Here is an 18,495-nt window from a genome sequence, read left to right on the forward strand (position 1 = left end):
GGCAGGGACACCATCCACTAGACCAGGATGCTCGGAGCCCCATCCAATCTGGCCTTGAACACTTTCAGGGATGGGACATCCACAGCTGCTCTGGGCAACCTTTGCCAGTGCCTCACCATACTCACAAGTAAAGAATTTGTTTCTAATGTGTCTTTCAGTTTAAAGCCATTATCCCTTGTCCTATAAAATATTTGTCCCTATCTTTCTTGCAGGCCTCCTGAAGGTGCTGGAAGGTCTCCTGGGGGGCCTTCTCTTCTCCATGCTGAACAAGGCCAACTCTCAGCCTGCTTTCATAGCAGAGCTGCTTCAGACCCCTGATCATTATACACTATAACAGTATTACATATTATAACATTAATAATAAGTAAGTATAAAAGGCAATCTTGACAACCCGATCCTTTGAATTTGTACTTATTTGTGAATATATACAAACCTTCCACTGAACAACTGGGATGTCCCACTCCAACACACCCATATGTTTCCAGAGGAATCCTTTAGATAACAGAGTTTTCATATCCTTCATCCTTCCAGGTGATGATGACACACTTCAGCTATGCCATGGAGCCCTTCTCTAGGTAGGCTATACATGACACACCATGAGAGATGACACAACACACAGCAAAGGATGGCAGCAGCACAGCTGCAGTGGCAAATCCTGGCTTTCCAGGGGCTAAGCTCCTTGTGGGCACAGGGCTCCCACTGGAAGTGCTACCTCACATCATGTGCCTTTTCAACATCTCTGGATGTGTAAAATGAAGGCCAGTTATGCCTCTCAATCAAAGCACTGCAGACCAATCCTAGTCTCTTTCACACACGCATGTGGCTTAGGAAATCAGTGAACCTGAAATTTGATCTCTCATATGATTTATTTGCCATCTTCTCCCATTACACAAATATAAATATAACAGGCATTTTTCTGCAGCCCTGAAATGATTCAGAATTAATACCAGATGACAAAATGGACCATGTACCAGGAGGGGAAAAGTTACAGTAAAAGCTCCTTCCCATTAATGGGGCCATTCATTCATATGCCCACTATTCCACAGGGGAACTGGACATAAATTATGTATTTGACATCTAGTTATAGACGATTATATCTGACATAATGAAGTTATAATGGAAGGAGTTTGCACATTGTTTGGTTATTAAGTGCCCATTTCTTGTCCCTGCACCAGGTGCAATGGTGATAGGCCATACAAATCATCCAGAAGAAATGCCAAAATGGGCTCCCTTACTGATAAAGCACCACACATGTTTATTAATTTAACAGCTTGTCTTATGTCTCCCCCATCTGCTCATTTAAAACAGCTATTTGCCCTATAAATATTTCAGGCAGAGAAGTGTAGCCAAAAATTAGTCTGGCAGAAAAGGAAAAAAAAAAAAAGTTTGAGAAAGGGTCTGATGCTGTGTGCAGCACTACACTCTTTTTTTCCACATTGCTCTGGTTCAACAGATTTTTTTCAAGCTGGTAATAGGACATTCACTTTAGATTAGTGATGCTTGAGAGTGCACCACCATAGCTGACTCTACTTTCCAGCTGTTGCCACTGTCAGGTGGGAGAAAACTTCCACCACTGATGGCAAGTGGCAAAACTCAGTGCAGCGGAAAACGAAAGCCACTGTCAAAAGAATCTCCTGGGTGCATGTCCATGTCCATTTTGAGCTTACAGGTCATACGGTGGCTTCAAACAGCCTACAAAGAGTAACATTTCAAGGCATCTTTAAATCACAGTTCAGGCTGATCTCCACAGCAAAACTCCTTTGCAAGGCAATAGCTAGCTGGTTAAAAAAAAGCTTCTTTAAAAGTGCCCTTTTAAATTTTTTTTTCAGATTACTAAGAATAATGGAAAAGGTGTTAAATATCACTCCGACTTTTCTTCCCCCCTTCCCCAAAATCCTTAAATATTTTCAAGTGTAAATACTTTGAATTTCCACCAGCACACAGGAGTTAACACTCCTCCTTGAGAGACTTTGTTAGCTCCAGCTTTCTGCTAGAGCAAATGCTGTTATCTTATAAATAAACAGCAATGCCCCAAGGTGCTCCTCTGCAGTGAAAACACACATTCCAGAGAAATCAGAGCAACAGTTCAGCACCACAGTGAAAACCAAAATGTTGAGCGTCTCCAATTAACTCTTTCGGACTTGGAGAGCTACAGGATGCAAGGCAGGACCTAACTGATGGCAACAAGCAAACAGAACTACAGGCTGGCTGCAAGATTTCCAGGAGCTTTGGCTGCTCTGGTTGTGATACTCATTAGCCCCACCCATGATACCTAATGAGAAATTAATAGATACAGAGCATGGTCCATGTTCAAAGCAGCTGCCTGCACCAGGAACATCAGTGTAGTTCAGAAAGGTGGATGTTTCAGTACAGACCTGAGCCAAAGTGGGAGATTTTCTGAGAGCTCTGCATAAAACTGAGAAAAGCATTGTATCAGAGCTCATCTATGCCTTCACCATTTTCAGGACCCAAACAATCTCCATATCTGGCAATAGATTCCAGCATCCACATTTACCACCCTGCCCAAAACCCACCCCATTGCAACATCAACCTGTTTGAAGGTGGATATCCAGCCTCAAATGAGGCTGCCAATCACAAAAAAACCCCAAACAACAAAAAACCAACCAAAACAAAACAAAACAAACAAATAAAAACCAAGGAAAAAAAAAAAACACACACACAAAAAAAAAAAAAAAAACCAAAAAAAAACCAACCAACCAACCAACCAACCAAAAACCAACAACAACAACAACAACAACAACAACAAAAAAAAAAAAAAAAAAAAAAAAAAAAAAAAAAAAAAAAAAAAAAAAAAAAAAAAAACAAAAAAAACCCCCAGAACTTAAATGAAAAGCAAACAAACAGCAAAGGAACACAACAAACAAATCTCTGTAGACAGATTCAAGAACAGACTTTGAAACAAGGCAGCTGCAAATTCACAGTACACATGAGGCTTGTAGTCACTGCAAAACCTTTCCACTAATGGTGCAGGTGTGGTGACAGTCACCTCCCTTCCACCCAACTGGTGCAACACCAGTTACCTGCATGCCTCTAACACACTGCTTTCCTAAAAGCCATATGAGATAACAGAATGGTGCTGGCTTGCTGCAAATGAGCACTCAGACCCCATGTTGGAGTAAGGGGGATGCCCTGTTGGGCTCAGGGCAGCCACAAAAGGGAAGCCCTGAGAGATGTAATCCTTGAAAAAAAGGCTGAGCAAAACCAAAGTACACGACCAAGAAAGAGCAGGACACAATATGGCATCCTAGAATTGCACAGGGAAAAGGGAATGAAGGTCCTGAATATAGGAGACCCCAAATATCATTCACCTGCATGATCCTTTCTTGGCTTAAAGGCATCAAATTAGCCTCTCCCCTGGACTCCTCCACCTGAATGATGTGAGAAAAATAATATTGCCTTAAGAAGCTGGAAGCATATAGCTAAGTCAGAAGAAGCAGGATGAGTAAAGCAGGACCTCTGAGGGCAGCAGAGGGACACTGTAAAGGACTCCTGAGCTGAGAGAAGCCTTCCCCACTGGCAGTCCAGCAGAAAATGAAAAAGCCTGGAAATAGAAGATGCTTGGCCAGTATTGGCTCACAGCAGGGAGTCCTGAACAGCACCTCTCTCATGGTGCTGGATCTGGAGAGGGAGAGGCAGGCAAGCTGGTGTCTCAGGGCCTTGCAAGCACAGGATACGTGACCCCATGTGTCAGCTTGAATTAAGGCAAGGAGTGCCACTGGGCCCTGCTGCCCAGCTCTCCCCTTTCTCTGGACCTGGGAAGGGAGTTCTGGGGCTGTGCAGTAAGCCCAGCTGTCAGATCTTCCTACATCATCTGCAAAGCCATCGACCCTCTCGGGACCTTTGAGAGGGAAAAAATAAATAAGACCCAAAATGCATACTTACAAAAAGCCTACTCTATTTCTGGTTATAAGATTTCACTGTGCTTCTTATGTTCAGGAAAGGTTTTCCCTCAGAGACTGCAAATGCAAAGGGGAGAAAAAATGGCAGAATGGATCCAGGTTTTGAAAGAAAGAAAGCACAAAGGGTTATCTTCCACTAAGATGGAAAAGAAAGGTGCAAATCTAGCAAAACCTCTGGCTCCCTAATGTGCTGTCTAAGGACTAGGGCTAGATTCTGTGTTTATGGAATAGGAACCTGATAACGGAGGTTTATGGTAAAATCTCTCACAGTGCCCTAACACAGTGCCTCAACAACCTCCCTGGCTAGAGAAATCTGCACAGAAGGGTAAGAACTTCCTGTGCAACCTTTATTTGTTATTTATTTCTGGAACTGGGAACCAGTACAGAGTTTTGCTTATCAGGTAATGTTTAGGAAATGTACTGACTTCAAACATATCAATCTCCAAAATAACTAGTCTTTGGACTTCAACTTAGAAGGGAACCTTTGCATAACATCAGCTCAACAGGGCAGGAGAGTTTTTCAGGCTGCCTAGCTTTAAATGCCGGGCATACATTTCAAGTTTAATATGATTCCACATACACATTAAAATCTGTTTCTACACAGCTTTATAGTTTTAGTGCATCTATTTGGTGTGTTTAATTCACTTCTTTATTGTGTTTAGTATCTGGCAGAATTTGAGTATAAACATTTAATTTATTGCTATATATGATAATTCTATAAAATCCCTTCCTAAGCCAGAGTACCAGTGTCACTCTCATCTATGAATCCCCTTGCTATTGTCAGTAATCAGTGATCCATTTTTAAACACAGGTTTAATCTTCAGTCTATGATATCACAACCTAAGGTCTCAGCTATGCCTGGAATTATTCTGTAAAAAGAAGGTGTAAACACTTGCATAAAAATCATGTAGTCACATCCAAATTGTTGGATAGAAAGGAGGTGTAAAAACAGTAGTCAACAGTGCTTCTATATGGAACTAATTTTACAATAGTCTCAAATTAAAAAGCGGCTGGGGACTAAGAAGTGTCTTGATGAAAAATGCTGATTCAAGGCTTCATTTCTATTCCGTGATGTACAGTGTCATTACTGGGTGGCTGCACAGAGCAGTGGCTCAGAGTAATTACCCTGTAATGCACAGTGACACTAATGTACTAGTAAACTACTGCAGTTTATACTCTATTCACCACCAGCGTCAGGACTCTGAAAGGTAGGTAAAAATCCCCTGCATGCATAAACAATGTGTGTAAATGTCACTAGTGATAAAATCTTTAAAAAGGAGAAGGAAGAGGCATTTACAAATAAATCTGTCAGCTGAGAATTGCCAACTGCATAGACCCACAGGAGCACTAAAGCTGTATCTTTTTTTGATAATACAGGAAGGAAAGATGCTTCTCTTAAAGCATCTTAGCCAGGTTCTATTTCCATTTATTACAATTAAAACTGTATGGTGGCTGCTTCTTTTTGCCACTCTAAGTGCAAGGTTGGCCTGCATCTGGTGTTCAGCTTAGTGCAAGGGGAAGCATGGAAGGGAAATGAAGAGCATCAGAGGAGTAGCTAGAAGCATTAGTGGTTTATGCTGACTGTCATAATGCTGCTCTGGTTTTAGAGATCCAGCTACAGGAAACAGGGAGGAACACAAGCTTAAGGACAGGTGCTTTTGACTACTTTGTTTAAAACAGCTCTAGTGGTTATGGGATGAAGCTTGGAACATGACCCAAGCATGTCCTAAGGTGTGAGAAGAAGCAGACAAACAAAAAGGAATCATAAGCCTAATATACTTAGGGGGAAAAAAATATTACAATACTCCAATGGATTTTGGATGCTGAGGCTAGAAATGAGGCAGCAGAGCTACACAAACCATATCCCAGGGCCAGAGGAAAGCCTTGCTCTTCTCCCAGGAGAAAGTACCAATTACTATGTTTTTAACAGCCCCTAGTCACCAGCTAGTAGATTGATGCCTCCAGAGCTAACATTGTCTCTGGCTCTCTCCTATTAAGTTACACAAGAGTATTCAAGTCCTTTTACCAGCAGATAGCAGCAGTAATTCCAGTCCTTCCACCATGAGCAACTCCTTCTTTAAGATCTCTCAACTAGGGAGGTGGAGGAACTGGTGAAAGCTGCCAGTGTAGCAGTTCATGTTGGATAAACTCTATTTACCCTCTCTGCAAGCACTGCAACTGTTCTGCCTGACCCACTTTGCCCTGCTCCTGGTGGCACTGCCATTTATCTTGCTGAGGTAGCTCTGCCCTCATGAATGGCAGATCACTGGAGAGTTTTTTTAGTCCTTAGCTCTTTCAGCTTGGAAAAAGCAAGACACAAGTTCTCTGTCTGCTGCTGTTCCAGCATCCTTCAATCTTCTATAGTCTGTTCAGATGCCAAGGCAAGGATTTACATTGACCTATTCTAAGTAAGCTCTGATTCATCACCTCAATGACAGACTAGAGCAAGAAGGTCCTGCAAGTCATAACTGTCTCTGCCTCACTAGAGTGCTCTGCTATAAAAGCAAGGTAGTAAATTTTACCACAGAACTGGAGGTTTTCAAATTACTTAGAAGAAGCGGATGATCTCAAATGCACATGTCAAATCCCAGTGCAGTTCACTTAAAGCTGAATGGAGATTGTGGACTGCCAGGAGACTGTACACATTGCAAGACCAGATGTGGAGAGAGGACTGTGAATCTGGCATCCTCACACCACCCAGCACATGGCTCCACCTCGCATTTTTCAATTGAGAGCAGTTAGAGAAACATGTGCAGACGCAAACACACTTAAACAGCCTCACAGTGCTGTGGCAGAATGGTGGCAATCACCACACAGGTCAATTTGGTACTCTTTCTGCCACTGTAGCACCCTTTGAAGAGTGGGAAAAAGGGACAAAATGCAAACCTAAGGTATAGAATATCTCCATGCTATTACACTTTGGCTGTCCTCTTCCTCCCCTTCTCTTCTTCCACAAAATTTCCTGGGTTTGATGTTCATATACACTTGCAGAGTTGACCAAGAAATCCCTTCATATTCTTGTATGATTTTCGCTTTGCTATTATCTATTCCAAGAAGAATAAGCTATTTACTTCAGTATCATACCTGAATGTTGAGCAGCCTAACCAAAAGGAGCAAAGGGAGAAGTCTGCACCACCAGATATGCTTGCTCTGGGGACAAACTCATTTCCCCAGGCCTCAGAGGCAAACACTGGGGCTCAGCACTAGAGAATGAGCCTCCAAATGGGGCAGAGAATCCAAGGGCTTGCATTCATATTGCTTTATTTGCAGCATTTGAGACAGCCTATGTGGTTCTTAGCAGGGCTATCCTGGACTTACTCTGCACATATTGGCTACTAGCATCACTCCCCAGGGCAACCATCCCGCCTAAAATTTGAGTTATCCTCTATAATGAACAACGCCCCATCAAGTTTAGAAAAAAAACCTTCAAGCAACAGCAATGCAGACTGAATCCAGGCTTGAATCACTGTACAACCTGCTCTGTACCTTTTACTCACCTGAGGGGCAGCTGAAATCTGCCCTTTTGCATTTTGCCATCAGCTCCCTGTGCCTCTGCACTGCCATTAGGAAGGGAAAAGTGCAAGACACAGGGCAGGACCTAAGGTGTACCTGTCCCTACAGTAGTAAACCAGTGAGGAGAGCAAACCACCCTGTGAAGTGATGGGATGTTCAAAGCTATGTAATGGGACACATGAGACATGGGCATCTCACAAATGTCTCTCCTACAGGAATTAATTTGCTCCCCAGAGTGTCCTTGGATGGAAGGTGACAGCTTGGCCATGGAGGCTCAGTGAACCAGTGAGTGATATCCACCCAATGCCTGTGGCTGGTTTGGAATGCGAGTGAATGGCGACTGTCCCACTGACTCACCCTTGGATGACGGTCTGTCCAGATCCGAATCCAGGTGGATCGGTGGGGCAATGTAGGAAACCTGCCCATGGTGAGCCTGCCCTGTGGACAAATAAGTGGTTTAGTTCTGCTGTTTCCTACAGAGATCTATCAGGGCTAGAGTCAAATACACAGCATTTGGATTAAAAACAGATTCACAAGTATTTTGTTCTTTGTGTTTTTCACAATGAATTTCCATGTTGTGGAGGCACTGGTGACAAGCTGGAACCACTTCCATCTCTCACTTTTTCCTTGAAAACATGGGTACTCTGGTGAACTTTAGTTACACTTGCTTTACCACTACTACATCTACTTCACACCATGTTCTCTTGGAACCTGTTCTCTCTCTCTCTCTCTCTCTCTCTCTCTCTCTCTCTATATATATATATATATATGCTATGGAAGAAAACTCAATTTCACACAAGCCCATTCAATCTGTAAATGTCACTTTAAGAGGGAAACAAGCATTCCTATGTCACAGCCATTTTTGAAGGAAGCATGGTACCAAGCACAATCCCACCTGTTTGTCCCACCTGCAGGAGAGACACATCATTTTTCAGAGCTCAGAATTGTTTTCACATGAGTAGAAGATTTTTTGATTCCCAACGCCATCATGCAGTTTCTCAGTTGCTAAAGACTCAATCCTTCCCCAGCAATTTGGAGGTAACTATATCAAGAAACTTCTATTTATAATAAAAACATTTTTTTATAATTCATCTATTTACTGTACCAATTTACAGGGTTGTTAATCTCTTCTTCTAAACATGGAAAGTTAATGACACATAGATTATGATAACAGTTAGAGTAACCTTCCCATTTCAAGTAATATTCGTTCTGCAATAAAAGCAGTTGATTCCTCTTAAGAGACACATTCCAAATAATTAATACAGCTCCCTGTTGACACTTGCTGTTGTTGCTCCAAGCAATTTCCAACCTAGCGTCACAGGCAGAGGAGCAGCAGTACAGTCTTCAGGCTTCTTTGTAATGACATCCAGGAATACCACAAGCACAGTATGCTGGTGCACATAATATGTTGAAAACATCTCTTCAGGGAGATAAAATATTAATGGGAAAGGGAGAGGGAAAAAAAAATAACTTTGCCTGAATGTGCAGGTTATATTTACTGCTTTACACTGAGGATGACTCAGATAATTTGCATTATTAGCCATTACAACAACTGGACATAATTCAGGTTTAAAATCTACCAACACATCATAAATTCTGTATTTGCTTTTAAGTGCTTTAACATGGGAAATCTGCTTCAGGCAAACCCATAGCAAATAACAAGTTTCTCTGCTTTCCTCTTCTCATATACATGTTAAAAACCCATTTGATGCCATTAGTGAGCAAAAGTCATCATTTAATAGATGCTTGGTTCTGCAGGAGAAACAAGCAGACAGTCTGCACTCACTCTGAGCTGCTCAGTGTGCAGGATGATCAGTGCCCTTATAACCACAGAAAAGTCTTCCCATTTGCTGCATCAAAGACACCACTGAAATGTAAAATAGCTGAGCCTGGCAGGAAACTCTGGAAATCACCTAGCCCAGCTCAAGGGCAGCAAGAGCCCATAGCAAGTGTCCAATCTCATTTCCAGTATCTCTACAGAGGAGACTCCACAATCTCTCTGGGCAATCTGTACCAGTGCTTTGCCACCCTCATAGGAAAAAAAAAAATAAATAGAAAAGCTTTTCCACTATCTGCCTGTAAGAAGAGCTTGGCTCGATCTTCTTTATTCCCTGTCATCATGTACTTATACCCATCAGTAAGATCCCTTGGATGATCTGGTCCAGACTCGATACTCACAGCTTCTCCAGCCCATCCCCACAAAGAGATACTTCAATCCCCTTATCATCATTATATGAAAGACTAAAAAACATCTGTGAGTTTGTTTAGACATTCACTACAATTCAGTAATAACTATGGAAGCTTATTATTGCTTTATTAAGGCTTTTATTTTATATTGAGGAAGTAGTAGCATCAAATGCTCTCTAGTGATAAATGAAACAAGTTGCAGAAAGCTTTTATCTATTTGCTGCTGATGCAAAACACACTACTTTAAAAAAAAATCAACCTTCTGTTACAACTACTACAACATACTACTATTAAAAAAACAGACTTCTGTTAGACTGCACACTTCTCACAATGCTAATAAATTAAACTTTGGGTTTTAATATTCCTTCTCCAAAAAAAGCAATGCAAACAGTTGTTGTGATTCATTTTCAGGGTATGAATGCCAGCTCACTTGTTCTTCAGACTCATCAGAGTGTTCACATTGGAGAAACAAAGGGTCTCCACCTTTTTAATCAACAGAATCACATTTTTGCTTTGGTTTTACTATTATTGCCAGAGGTGACCTTTGATACAGCCTGGCAATGGGACTGGTATGCAAACACATGGTCTTCTTGGCTTCAATGGCATTAAAAACACTGCCACTCAGTTAAAAACCAAAATTTTACCCAATGGACCTATGAAAGGTTTTGAGACTAATATCACTAGTACAGCTCAAGTTGATCTCAAAGACTGACAGAACAAGCTTTCCCAAGTGAGGCCAACTTCCAGTCCCTGTGGAGTGAGTTTTGCAGTTTCAGATGCTTACTGCAAGCCCCAGCCCTAGAAATGAGGGACTCCTATCTCCCTCTCTTCAGTTCCAGCTGCTGTAGAAAAGCACTTTAAAAGATGGATGTGAGAGCCTTTAAAAAAAAAAAAAATAAAAGACAGAAACACTACAACACTCCACACCTGTCTCTCCAATCCTTCAGCTGTTTTCTCTGTGCATGGAGTCTGAGCTGACAGTGGTGCAGGAAAAAAGGAAGAAGACTTCTGACAAAATACCAAAGGTCAAGATGTCTCTGCTGCTGATGAGAAGTTGAGTGTGCCTCGTATCAGAACAGCTTGGCTGTCCTTCTCCCCAATCCCACCTTGCCTATAACCATCTGCTCTTTCTGCAGCTGGCTCCCAGGTAAAAAACTAAACAGCAATCAGATGTAATCGTCAAGGTAATGTTTGATGAAGTTGCCAATTTTTTACCTATCAGCTCAGGTTGTGTTCCATTTCCTTTATCCCTCTTGCCTGGAGAGGCCTGTGCCCATGGCTCCCTGTGAGGGCTGAAAGACAGCTGTGGATCATCCCTGACCTGCTTTTTTTGCATCACAACACAGGGATGCAGATCTGGCCAATGCTGCCTAAATATCAACACCATCTCAGGTGGGACAGAGTAAACAGCAGATGTGGCACAGGTAGCCACAAACCAGCAGTCTTCATAGCAGCCAGGCCACCTGCATGTGCTGTGACAATGTGAAAAAACCGCCCCCATGTTTGGTAGAAATAATTTTGGGAGCAATGATATGGATGTGACCTTGAAAGTCTATCTGCTGACATGCCTTCCTTAGGTAGAGGAAATGAGAAAGATGTTTGTGAATTAGAAAAAGTGCTTGACTGGCCATTATTTTCAGGTCTGCCACATGAGAGATACAACGCATTTTAAAAAGCCAATAACTTAGAAGAACAAAGATAATGTTTTGTGAAGACTGAAGGAAACATAATAGCTTGGCCTAAGGGATTTTTTTTTACTGTTTTTAAAAAAGGGATCTGGATGCTCATAGACAGAAAATAAACAGCCAACATCTTCAAAAATCTGCCCCTAAGTGATTTAGTGATCTACAGATACAACGATAGAAAACTACAGAAAAGAATCTGCAAAGGCAGATTCAAAAGTAGCAACAAAGAAGTCTCATCTGCGTATCTATTAAAACCACTTCCTCCTGATCCTTTCTGGAAGCATACCTACTGTTTGCAGCACCTGAGAGGGCAGGCCTTCCTCCTGATCCTGGGCCAAATTTCCAGTGCTGGTGACGTTTGATTTTTCTAGAGTACAATGTCTATTTTCATACGTGCACATGGGAAACTTTTCTGCCTGGCCCCTACTCATTTTCTATCTGAGATATTCCAGTGCACTGTCAAAGGGAAAACCCGAATAGAACACATAAGACCAAAACATCCAAACCACCAAAAGCAAAGGAAAAAACCCATCAACATTTACCAGTCTAAAAATAAGGCTTTTTAAAACATTTGATGACTTGTCCCCTAAAGCCCTGGTGATGCCATGAAGTCACCTGAATGGATGGCTCTCCCTTTTCCCTGCTGCTCCTTTGCTCAGTGCCTGTGGTGGGTATGGACAGTTGTGCACCTGAATCGCAGTTCTGCCCCACACCTGACTCAGATCCAGCAGCAGCAGCAGTGAGAAGCCATCTGGAGATATATTTTAAAACAAACATGCTTCAAATTCTTTGTTCTAAAGGGATGAGAATCCCCTTTCTTTGCTGTCCTTATCCAGAGGTGATCACTGCAACACATTTTTTTTTCTGTCATGTCAGATTACTTAGATTTCCACCCATTTCCCAGACTCTTTTAGCATTCTTTTGTCTTCCACAGGTTCACCAGTTCCCAAGATCCTTTTTAGACAACCTAGTCAGCATTTCATGCAGAGGATTTAATTTAATTTTGTGCTGGTATCTCCAATGACCCGTGTTCCCAGGTACTGCCTCTCCTACACCCCTTCTTGTCTGCACCTCTGAATGCAGGCACCTCCATGGATTTAATCCCTCATCTGTTAGTCCATTTGCTTGGATCATTAATTAGTTAATACCCATGAAACCACACATCCATTCCTGAGCCTTTGATTTCACATATTTTTACTTTTTTTTTTTTTTAGTAACAATAGGATGGACACATTCTAGGTATGCAAAATACATATTCTGAGGAAAATTCTTCAAAAACATGGTGACAATTTTACTAATACATCCAGAGATAAAATATTCTTTACATGCCGTGGCTTTTTTTTTCCCATGTAATGGAAAAAAGTAATTTTTAAAAGCAGTCCAGTTTGTCTGTGATTATCTGATCTATAAAATACAACATTACTTTTTGGGCACATTTATGTAATTCTGTAAATGTTAACAGGATTTTTTTTTTTAAATCCAATTTATTATCTAGCAAAAGCCTACATTCACTTTGTTGGAGGGCAGCTTCTAGGATCATTACTCTCATTCTCTTTAATTTTCAAAACTAGTTAATTTTTTTCTTTGTCCTTTTTTCTCCCCTCGTAAGTCTTTTTAAATCCCATAATACGTAGGCATATATAAAAACATATGAAAAGGGAAATTAAAAAGCTGGTAGGCTTGCTAACAAACTCTTTTGACATGTCATTAAACAAATTTAATTCAGACCTATTACTCTGCATATATTCAGACTTCTCCTGGCAGCCTTTTTTTTTGCCTTTCATCAATGACTATCTTTATAAAACACCATTCCCTCACTGCCCACCCTCTTCCATTTTGCATTAAAAGCTTTCTTTTTAAATAAAGCTTTTATAAAGCCATTCTCTTCCTCAGACACGTCAGAGTTAGCACAGATTCCGTCCACTGCCTCATTTATTCATGGCCTTTTATGGAGTCTCTCTCTTTCATCTGTACATCTCTCTTTCATCTCTCAATGCCCTTTTAACTCCTTAGGGTAGCAGCAACTCACGCACTCTCTCTTCTTCCCTCGCTCCCACGGTCATTTCCCTGTTCTTCCCTCAAAGCCGTGGATGCTTCTGAATACAAGAAAACCCTCTTTTCCAAGAGGAACCCTCTGACTACATTATCCCTGCTCTCTTGCCATTTCGCATCTTGCATTTCATACTGGGAACTATCGCAAGCTTCGAGCCACTGCAGCAGGAAAAAGTAGGGTACCTGCAGTGTGGCTTCCATGAGGGAGAGCTGGCTCCTGGTCACATCTGCCTGCTGAAAACAGAGGGTACCGACACCAGCAGCCTCAATGGGCTATGGCCAAGTTTCCCAGTACTGAAGCAAACTTCAGGCAGATGCCAAAATGCAAAGACGACCTTGGGGATGCGAGGAAGAAAGTTCAATGAAGAACGCAGGGAAAGGGGTAGACTGGGAAGATGTTTGGCTAAGTCCCTGTCACACGTGCATCTCATGTTTTAGACTAAACGCAAATCCAAAAGCAGCATCTGGCAGCACACTTGCGTGAGCAGAGGCTGGTCTGGACTTTTCTGAGGTAGCACTATTCCTGTTTTTAATTTGTCACAACAGCCCTAATCATGAGAGGAAGAAAATCAAAATGACCCTTTTTGATGACTAAGCTGTCCCTCATGTGACAGCCATTACCTGACAGGGCCAAGGCTAGGTTTGAGCTACAAGAGAAAATAAGGACAAAAATAATGCCAAGGGAATGGATTAAAAACTGAGCAGGTAAAAGAACTGGAAGCTTTCCACTAGTGGCAGACATGTATTTTCCAAGGAGTATTTAGGACTCAGAAACTCATGTTCCAGCTGAAGTCAGAGGTGAATGAGCTTCTTCCAGCCACACCAAGATTCCTCATTTTGATCATCTTAATTTGTGACTTTAGATGAACCACATCCTTCTGTTAAAGACTTAAAACATTTCATTTAGCAGCACCTTGGCTCCAGTGATGCTCTGCCTCCTGCAGTGCACATCCCAAAATCTACACTGTGGTAAAAGAGCCTGGTATAAAGGTTGGGAAAGAAGAAGAACTAAAAAAACTGGGAAATATTTCACACATGCCATGATAATTAAACTGTGTTAAAGATCTCCTGTCTTCCCTGCCCCCTGCCATATGGCAGCACATGCAGGAAGGCTGCATCCAGGCAGCTTTCCCCAATGCCCAAAGCAGATCTGGCTTCCAGGGATCCACATTTTTTGAGCTAGTCTCCCCAAAGGCTTGCCCAGCAGGCTAAAGAAACACGACATGCTGAATTCTTCCTCCCCTCCCAGATGTGCTTGCTGTGCTAGGAAATATGATTTATCAGTCACCTGTACTGAAAAACATAGGAGAGGAGGAGAAGGATTTTGGTGCAGAGGAAACAGAGGGATTTGGAGCAATGCAGTCCTCAGAGCCCTGGAGCAGATGACAAATATTGGTCACAAACCACCCAGAGTGGGTTTAGCAATGGCAATGGTGAATACAGCAAAACCCAGATTTTTTTGGCCACCTCTCAGAGACTGAATCTGACATGAAGAGCTCTGTGCCAGCTCCTGCTGTCCTTACTCTGCTCTTGCCCCAAAAGACAAACAGGATGTTTCCAACCTCCTTAGTGGGTCAAGCCCAGGCTGTTCCGTCTCAGGTATGCCTGAAAACACTCGGGATGGAAAAGTTTAGGGAAAACCCAGCAAAAGCCATTCAGTCTATCTCCGGCAAAATTATTCCTTATACTACTGCTTTGAAAGGTATCTCCTTGGGGCTGTCCACCTCACACTATCAGATGTGAGCAGCAGATATCATCTTAAGAAGATTTTGATTTAGTTTTCCCTCTTTTAAAGGAGAAAGAATATTGCTGACTATTTCTTTTCACCCTCATCTCTTTCAGCTGGGTGCAGCTCTTAACCAAGGCTGTTAGAGCTGAACCATTTCACAACAGTCTCCTCTCCCCTGTGACATGGCCAGGCATTCCCATCTCCTCTCTCGGAGCAGATCTGGCAATTAATGCAAGCACAGAGCGAGGTAGAGCTGATCTGATGGAAAATGCCCCACTGAAAACAATAATTACTAGTTTTCCACTGGCTCAATGAGCAGAACCAATCCAGGCTGCTGCAGCAGCAGTGCCAGATCTGAAGCAAAGGAAAGGGCAAGAACAGAAGAGCCAGGGGTGGGATGGGGACAGCTATCAGTTTAACCGTAACATAAAGCCACACCTGGGAACACTAGTGGCATTGTATCTAGACGACCCCTCCACCCCCACACCAGATTCTCTGCTTGCCCCAGGGAGACTCCCACCAATTGCAACCTTTCTTCTCTGCCTTTCAGACAGCTTTAAATTCACCTGCCAGCATAATTTAGAGAGCAACTCCAGGTCAAGGGGTTTAATGAAATCCAAATGCGTTACAGCACACAACTCCTCACAGGCAGAGCTCAGGACACAGCCCTGTCATTCTCTTACTTATGCCACTCTTGTTCATGCAGAAAGGGGAGCAGTGGGGGAGAACAAAAAATCAGGCAGTAGCTCTTGCATGCTGAGCTTAAATTTCAGCGGCAAAGCATGCAGGGGGGTTGTCAGAGAAATCAGCTGAGATGCTAGATTATGAGGTAGGAGACACATTCAGAGCAGACAGGTAGATCTGTGAGTCACCAGCCTGGAGACGGTAATTGAAGTGTCTTGTGGTTTCAGATACTGCATGATGTGGTCCAAGAATTTGTCACTCTCGCCTGCCTCCAGTTGTGATAGCCTATAGCAGATGTCCCCTCCAATTTTGTCTTTATTTTCCAACCTTTATATCTCTGCATGTGTAGCAAGATCTCCATTCCCACATTGTACCTTCCTGGTACTGCCTGTACTTCTGCTGTGAGCCCCCATTTCATCACAGGCCTAATTCCCTGCCTCCCAACCTGCATCCTCCTGTCCAGCTTAATCAACTCTATCTTCCATTGCTATCTGGCCAACACACCACGTAAACCTTAAATCTTACCTCCCATGGGTTCCTGTGACTATTCCTGGCTGCGACTGCAGCCCAGAAAGAGCTGTCAGACAATAAAGCATTAAAGCATCTTCTTCGTTACAGGTATTTTTATCAACTGCTTTCATTAAGGAAGTGCAAAGAGATGAGTAATCTGTTTTCTGAGTGGGTCAGTGCACCTTAACTGCTTTAATCACTTCTTCTGATCTGCATCAGGAGCCCTGAGACAGGCAGTGCTGCCTGCCTGCCCCTGCATTCCTGCTGGCTGCCCAGCCTCAGCTGCGGTGCAGGGGACACTGCAGGAGGGGACAGACTCCATCTCAAAATGAGTGATCAAGCAGCAAACAAGATTAACATGACATGGCTTGATGAAGAAATGAAACAAGAGTGGGTATTTTCTCTGTGACCTAAAAGAACAGGAATCTAAGCCATCTTGTCTTTTTTTTTTTCTTTTCTTTTCTTCTTTCTTCTCTTTCGAGATAATATAAGGTATTTCTCAGCATGAAGGACATGACTGCCTGTAGAGAGATTTTGACAACTCCCCTCTGAGTGCTAAAATGCTGTCAGCTGAAAAACTGAGCTGTTTGGGCAAATTGATCCAACTCTGACAGACTTCCTCTCTGTTTTCATGTTTTCTCTCTCAATCAAAAGCCTCCTAAAGAATCCATGTTTTCAGCTCAACATCAGGGAAAGGGGGAGAAGAGGGGAGATTGTCTACTTTTGCTGCACTGTTCATCATTAACCTAGCTAGATGGAGAAACCTGTGAGAGGAAGAGGAAGGTTTCAGAAATCTCTTGCATCTCCCCATTGCACACAGATACAGGATAGGAACACAACAGTTTCCCTAATCCACGTATAGTAACTGCATATGGACTTCCTGACTGCCACTGAGGACAGAGTCAATACAGTTTGGGTGCAGACACAAACAGCATAGGGAGCTGAGCTTATAGGCCTGAGTTTATCTCCAATGCCAGTAACAGACAAACTGCTGGATCAACCGTCTAAAGAAAGCCTTACCGGATTGCTTTTTAAAAATAATCATTAGGAGTTGTCTTCCCCTTCCTCAGCCCAAAGAAAATAAAAAGCAAAGCATTTTAAACTTTGTCCCTAGCTGTGAATATATCTGTAAACCTTTCTGCATCAGTGACAATTCTGAATACAATTTTTGATGGCCAAATCCTGGGAGAACCCTTGCCACTTTATAGCAAAGATTAAGCATGCTCCTGTCACAATCAGTAGGAGAGGATCTCTTTCCATCACCTTGGTTGATGGAAATCTCCAGTCCTCTAAAGTGAAGCAATGCCAAGCAGCCCAAAAGTGCTTTGCAAATACGATTTGGTGCTTTGTTGTTTTTGCACTCTTTTCACCTTTGCATAAACAGTTTTATAACTTGGTGACTGCTGTTGTGCTTATAGGGTCTTTCTCTAATTTTTTGAGCTAAGTATCAAAACATTGTGATGTTTATTTTTCCTCTTTACCCACCTGAGGAAACCCATGCTCAATGTGGCCAATTTTTTTAAGACCTGTGAAGCAGAATTGATGGTTTATAGATTCAAAGAGATTTGAAGTCTATAGCTTATGACTCTTACTTCTGGTGAAGTCAACTATGGATTTTACAAACTTTATTGTGTCCCTTTTCATTGCTTCACAAAATCAGGAATGACATAGAAGATTTTACTATTGGTTCCCTCCATGTTGTCATTCTACACTTATTTATTTGCTCATGGCCAGGGAAAGAGAAGTTTGCAATGGGTCAGAAACTGCACCAGCTCACAGACTTATGAATAACTGCACAGAACACAGGTTCATACAGCAAACATCTACAGACCAGATGTTTCCTACAAGGTCCAATATAATTTTTAGCACTAGATATTCTGTATTTAGGACCTATATTCCTTAAGGCCCTTCAAGCATGTCTCAGGATTATTCTTATCTTAGCTCCCATGATGTTTTTGTAGGCCTTTAAGTGACAGTTTTGATTATAAGTTTGCACACTGCCTAGAACAATAAGATCCTGATTGGTACTCCTTGAATAATACAAATTAATTCTCGCCTGAGCCTCCTTCGCCCTGTATGAATCATGCTGGGTGTCTGCCCTCTGCAAGGGCAGCAGACAGGTCTGCTGGGGCACTGCTCTGTCTGCCAGCACTGGGGCAAGGGTCCCAAGGCACTGCCAAATTTCCTGATCCCAAGGATCTAGCTGCATACGTGC

General features: G+C 42.4%; 1 protein-coding gene across 15 annotated transcripts in view; it reads right to left on the reverse strand.

The window, feature by feature from the left end:
- Positions 1-18,495, reverse strand: part of ADGRL3 (adhesion G protein-coupled receptor L3) — a 491,337-nt gene that overhangs the window by 134,851 nt on the left and 337,991 nt on the right. For all 15 annotated transcript variants that reach the window (XM_083862079.1, XM_083862080.1, XM_083862078.1 and 12 more), the window contains one exon: positions 7,791-7,871. In XM_083862079.1, the coding sequence (XP_083718205.1) occupies positions 7,791-7,871 (81 nt within the window). The remainder of the gene's footprint in view (positions 1-7,790; positions 7,872-18,495) is intronic.

This window comes from Zosterops lateralis (genome assembly GCF_965231275.1).
Source record: "Zosterops lateralis genome assembly, chromosome: 5".
NCBI lineage: Eukaryota > Metazoa > Chordata > Aves > Passeriformes > Zosteropidae > Zosterops > Zosterops lateralis.